Here is a 5,862-nt window from a genome sequence, read left to right as displayed (position 1 = left end):
TGACTTTCAAATCACTCCAAAGAATAATCTAGACCGTACAAACGATGGTCCACAATAAGAATTCTAGAAAATTAGTGGGTGGGGTCCTTCTATCAAGCTTGGCCGAACATTAAACAAGTGGGTTGTATCCCACCAATCAAATGCATGATCTAATATGAGCCATCCATTTTATAGCTTGCCATTTAAATTGGTTTCACCCCTAAAATGATTTTCCAAGGCTTATTCGAAACGACCAATTGGTGGGCCATAAGGTGATCTGAATTCTTCAAATGATGGGTATTGTGATAAATGAGTTGTGCTCCCATTTTCTTTGCTCTATTTTCCGTGAAAATCCATAAATAACCCCGAAACATCAGAAACACACAAAATACCTTAGTAGTACCGCATTAAATGAGAAAAATGCGTGTTTCCTACCACTACCATTCACACATAAATGTGTTCATCAGTGGTCCTGCCAATCGATAGGAGGTTCTGCAACGGTACTGCTGAGAGGCTCTTCTGGTATTTCCAAGTCATAGAAGATTTCAATCCCACAGAGAATCCTTCCCGTGTCTGGCTCAAACCACGGTTCTGCAAACCCGTGGTATGGAGTGGTTTCTCCTTCTCTGGCAAAGTACCTGTTTAGAGACAATGAGTACGAAGGTATCGAGATCACACCCCCATTTCTGCGAATTTGATTTCTTCTCATCATTTTAGCTTTCATCTGGTTCTTCTCTTTGTTTGTAGGTTCATATCCTAAGCCAAAAGTTTCCTCCATAGGTTCAACATCAGGCCACGACACCATGCCTTGTTCGTGCCATCCCAATCCCAGTCCAGGGAAAAATCCCTGCCTCTTCATCATTTTGGCAACTGAGGGGTTGAGGGTGCAAATGACCGTGGAAAAAGTTTCTTTTGCCGCTTCTTCATAAGTGATATGTGCAATTTCTAAGGAAAAACCATTCAGCATGATATCTTTTCCGGCGACAGGGAGTGACTTTTCTTTTGAAATTTGGGTGACTTCCAAATCTTCATCACCTCTGACGGTGATTATCTTGTTGTTCTTGATGAATTTTAGCTTCTGGTGAAGGCTTGAAGCAATGACCCCCTCTCTATGCAACCATGGGCGGCCTAACAGCAGGTTGACTGAGGTTTTGATATCAAGGACCATGAAGTCTACTTTGAACTTCTCACCTCCAAGAAGGATTTCTGCGGTAAGAATCCCAATGACATTTCTTCGGGTGTTATCATAATCTAGGATTCCTTGCTGGGAAGGAGTGAAACTTTCGGGTCCAAAACCCAACATGGTAGCTGTCTAAAGAGGGCAAACATTTAAGGCTGACCCATTATCAACTAGAACAGAGGGAATTCTCATGCCCTGGCAGACAATGGTAATATGGAGGGCATGAACGTGATCACGACCTTGAGGTGGCAAATCCTGATCAGTGAAGGTTATAGACTTGGCGGCACTAACCATGGCCACTAAGTCAACCAATTGATCCGGGGATGTTTCAGTTGATACTTGTACTGCACTCAACTCTTTGAGCACTGCCTCTCTATGCTGAAGGGAAACTGTTAGTAGACCCCACACTGTGATGTGGGCCTGAGTTTTCTTCAATTCTCTGACAATCTCATGATTCTCTTCAGCAATTCTTTTTTGAACGCGATCCTCTACTACCTCCCTGGCCAAGGCTGCTGGGTTTTCATCTCGGAGCTCAGGAGGCTTGAATACCCTACCTCCCCTCGTAAAATGCTGGACTTCATCACATTGAAGCTCAAAAGGATCAAGATTATCATATTGAAAGATCAGAGGAGATGGAGGTTCAGTTTTATGGGTTAGGACTAAGGGTGCAACTTCTGGTTCATCGACCTCTTCCGAACGAAAGTAGTAAGGCTCAGAACTGGCATCAATGGCACATAATAGAGGTGATGGATCAAATTTAGGAACATCAAGGGTGATCATTCCCACTTGTGCGGGTGGGGGTAATGCATGGTTTGGGAGAGGGTTATTGGTGATATTGGGTTTAGGAGGAAAAACTGGAAGATCATTCTCAAGCAAGTCTTGAATAACATGTTTAAGGGCTATACAACGATCTGTAGTGTGCCCGGGACCTTGGTGGTACTCGCAATGCTCACGGGGATTGTAGTTTTTCGGCAGAGGGTCAGGTGGAGGGCGAGGGGTGGGTAATGTGGTTTTTTTCGCGGCCAGACATTGTTTTAGAACCGCGGAGGGGGGAGCAGGTAGTAAATTCTCTTTTTTGCCGAATAGGAGGTTTAGGAGGATCTTAGCTGTAGTCGAAAACAATTGCTTTCTGGGCTTGGTTGGATGAAGCAACATTATTGACTTCTTTATTGGGAGGGAAGGGCTTCTTGAAGTCACTTTTTGCTTGAACAGTCCTGGCAAGAATTCCCTTGTTCATAGCATCTTCAATCTGGGTCCCAGCATTGATGAAGAGATCAAAAGTAGGGCAATACTGCAGTGTCATGTGTTGAAGCATTAAGGGGAGGAGGATAGTTAGCATGATTTTGCACTGTTCCTTCTCGGTAGGGCGGTCCATCATTAAGGCTGCCAACTTCCTCCACCTTCTCACAAAAGTGATAAATGTTTCCTTAGGCTCCTGCTTAGTTGCTTCTAGATCCCGGATAGTCACCTCAGACCCATCATCGTATGAAAAGTGCTTAATAAACTGCTCGGTGATCTCATTCCAGCTCTTAACCTTCATCTTATCTAAACCCAGATAGCATTTACGTGCAACATCGGTTAGCGAGATAGGAAAGAGATGGGCCATCTGCTCTGAATTCAAACCTTGCGACTGTGATCGTATGATGAACATTTGCACATGAGCAGTAGGAGAACCAGTACCATTGTACTTGTCAAAATCTGGAATTTGGAAATTCGAAGGTCGATAGACATGAGGGAACAATGTAAGATCATCTGGGTTGAAAGTGCTTGATTCTCGGCTCTTAATCCCTTTGACTTCTTGAAGTAGCAACTCAAATTTCTCAGCAAGGGACTTGTCTTCTGGGGGAGGGACTTGAGTGCGATTTTTCTCACCATATTGTTCTTGATCTTCGATGGTCAGAGGAGACAGATTGGGTTGAGGGTGGACCTCAGATGTGGTTGCTATAGACTTTCCTTTTGTTGTGGGAGTACCAAATTTATCCTTCCATTGGTCTTTCATGATCTTATTCTCTTCACGAAGTAAACTCATCTGACGGGTGAGTTCGATCAGTAATTCCTCAACACGAGGAGGCTGAAGGTTTTCAGTAGGTTCAGACATTGAGACGAGAGTGGGAGAAGATGGGGGTGAAATTCTCACGAGACGAGCGGAAACTCGGGTCCAAGTTACTTTTGGATGATCAGTAGTGAATATAAGAACTCCTGACAAAGAAAACATTGGAAGTTTAGACACAATAGTATTCCTCACTAAAAACATGCATTGGCTAGAATGACTAATTTTACACACACATTTGAGGCTGATAAATTTTCCATTGAAAAAAGATGGTCTTATTTATTCGAACATTGAAAGAATGTGACCAACAGATTGGTGAGACATGATCCTCAAAGGGGATGCCCCTTGAAGGGAATGGCATTTTAGAGGTTTTAAGGATGTACTCGAAGAAGATGCCACTAGTTTAAGGGGAGATGAAATCTTGAGCCGGAGTTATGAGATGAGTCCTTGAAATGGAACCCTGGTCTAAAGGATATCAACCTACGATCAATGAATCGTTGATCAATGAGAGATGAGATTTTCTAGATCTAAGAGCAATGAGATTATTATCCCAACCTCGAAGGCATTTTCTTTTTGAGCTTTACTTGGAGGGCGCAATTCCTAACCCTTAATCTAGCAGAACCAAGTGGTTTGATTCGTGACTTTGTTCGTGTTCCTAAGACCGATCGTATCCATTGGAAGATGGACTACGGCCTAATCTAGACACAGAGGGGTACGATATCCTAATCTAGGCTCACACACGTGATGTACGCATGTTCGTGCTATATGCATGTGTGGGGTAAACTAGGGGTAAGGCCAAGAGTTCCCTTAGCGCGAATCCGTGTTCGATATACTCTACCGGTGTCCAGAGTAGCAGTATATGAACCAACAAATCCATTTACTAACCATAAAGGTACTAGGCTAAGGGTGGAATGCTTCTCTAACACAGAGGCACCGGGTCATGACCTCTCAGTCAACCATGCTAGATAACACTCCGGGATCCTAAATAGGACGTGGGTGAATGTGATATGTAAGGGTGTAGATGCAAGTGATGTAAGTGTGTCAATTTGGGGATTCGCATCTAATGCCCTCAAGTCCTTTAAAAAAAAAAAATTTGAAGGTTCGGGAGATGGCTTATTGTTCTTAGTTTTTGTTTTCATTCAAGTAAGCACACAACATCTTTTTGTTCATTTTTCTTATTTTTTGAATCTTTTTGTTTTTTTTCTTCACATTTATCCCCTTTAATTATGACTTAGACAACTAAAGCTTTTAAAAGTTAAAAAGTTAGGTAATCAATCCCCAGCAGAGTCGCCAGTCTGTGGATCCCGTCCCGGAAGGTGTGGCCCACGAGAGTGTGTTTTTATGATGATGATAGCGCCTTTGTCCATTGGATTTGAATACGGTTACTTTTTTCATAAATTTAGGATAAAGGTCCTAACTTCACAAAAGAAGCAACTGACCAGAGTCGCCACCTAGATTAGGGATCTAGGACCCATGATTAACTCTGTTAATTTGGTCTACATTTTGAGTTCTAGGTAAGTTACCTGGTTACGAGGTCAGAAGGTGTACCGCACGAAGTGTACAACACCGACATTGCCTAACTTTTAAAAGCTTTAATTATTTAGGTTTAACAAAGGGCGTGAATGTGAATTATATTAACCAAAATGCATTCTAATTTTTTTAGCCGTTCACAGTTTAGACTCATGCGGGCCAGGAGTGCATCCTACATGCCTATGTGCCTATATGATTGTTTTGAGAATGATGAGATTTGACTTGAGTCGAATTTGATTAATTGATTTGAGGTGAAGTGACCCTAAGTTGCATTTTTAGTATGCTTGTGAAGTTTGGACTCTAAAAGTTCTTTTGTGAAACCTAGACTGAAATTTCTAAGTCATAGAACCTAAGGTATTTATGTTCTTGGAATTTAAGATTTTGGAGTAGTGATTTTCCAATGATGTGAGTTCTTAGGTTCTTTTAGATTTTCGATTTCTTTTAGAGTTTCAACAGCACAAATAACTAAGCATACAAACAGTTATTCTAACAGAAACAAACAACCTAGCATGCGAATTCTAAGCATAACAAGCAAGCAACATATTATTTCTAGCATAGGATGAGAACAATTATCAAACAAAGAAATCTAAACATGCAAATACTCAAGCGACTAGAATATAAAAAGAAACATCTAGCATGCAAAAAGGTTTAGGGAAAAGGAAAGGGTGAAAAGGGGAATGAAAAAGATGAGGAAGGGTGTAGGGGAACGAGAAGGATGGAGAATGGTGCGACTGAACTTGGGAGTGCCAAGTTGCCTACGTACCCCATGGTGGGGATCAAGCCAGACGTAGTTCCATTGACGGATTTGGATTTGAAAGATATTAGGATTTGAATTTGAAACTTGGGTTTTGGATCAAAAACTTGGATTGAGATCATGGAATTGGGGATTTGGATTTTTGCGTCAAGAATAGGCTTTAAGGAATTGGATTTAGGAATCTAAAGATGGATTCATGAGATTCGACCAACCTAATGCAACTTGATTAAGGATAAGGGTGCGACTTAGTTAGGGATTGGGTCTTGGGGTGAGATTCAGTTCGGGTTGGGGATAGGTGCATGACTCGGGTGAGTCATGGGGTGTGAGTTGGTTTTGGTTAGAAGAAGGGTGAGTGCAACTCGGTTTGGG

The 5,862-nt window shown here is 42.0% G+C and overlaps 1 protein-coding gene across 1 annotated transcript; it reads right to left on the bottom strand.

Moving 5' to 3' along the window:
- Positions 1 to 2,261: 2,261 nt before the first annotated feature.
- LOC143888812 (uncharacterized) lies at positions 2,262 to 3,257 on the bottom strand. The gene has a single exon (XM_077393213.1). The coding sequence runs from the start codon at positions 3,255 to 3,257 to the stop codon at positions 2,262 to 2,264; it is 996 nt and encodes a 331-aa protein (XP_077249328.1).
- Positions 3,258 to 5,862: the final 2,605 nt, after the last annotated feature.

This window comes from Tasmannia lanceolata, unplaced genomic scaffold, assembly GCF_043159265.1.
Source record: "Tasmannia lanceolata isolate RefF3 unplaced genomic scaffold, GAP_Taslan_0.1 ptg000002l, whole genome shotgun sequence".
Lineage (NCBI taxonomy): Eukaryota > Viridiplantae > Streptophyta > Magnoliopsida > Canellales > Winteraceae > Tasmannia > Tasmannia lanceolata.
This window is presented reverse-complemented; position numbering and strand designations above follow the sequence as displayed.

Coding starts and splice junctions, on each gene's coding strand:
- LOC143888812 (XM_077393213.1), bottom strand. CDS start 3,257: ATGTCTGAACCTACTGAAAACCTTCAGCCTCCTCGTGTTGAGGAATTA.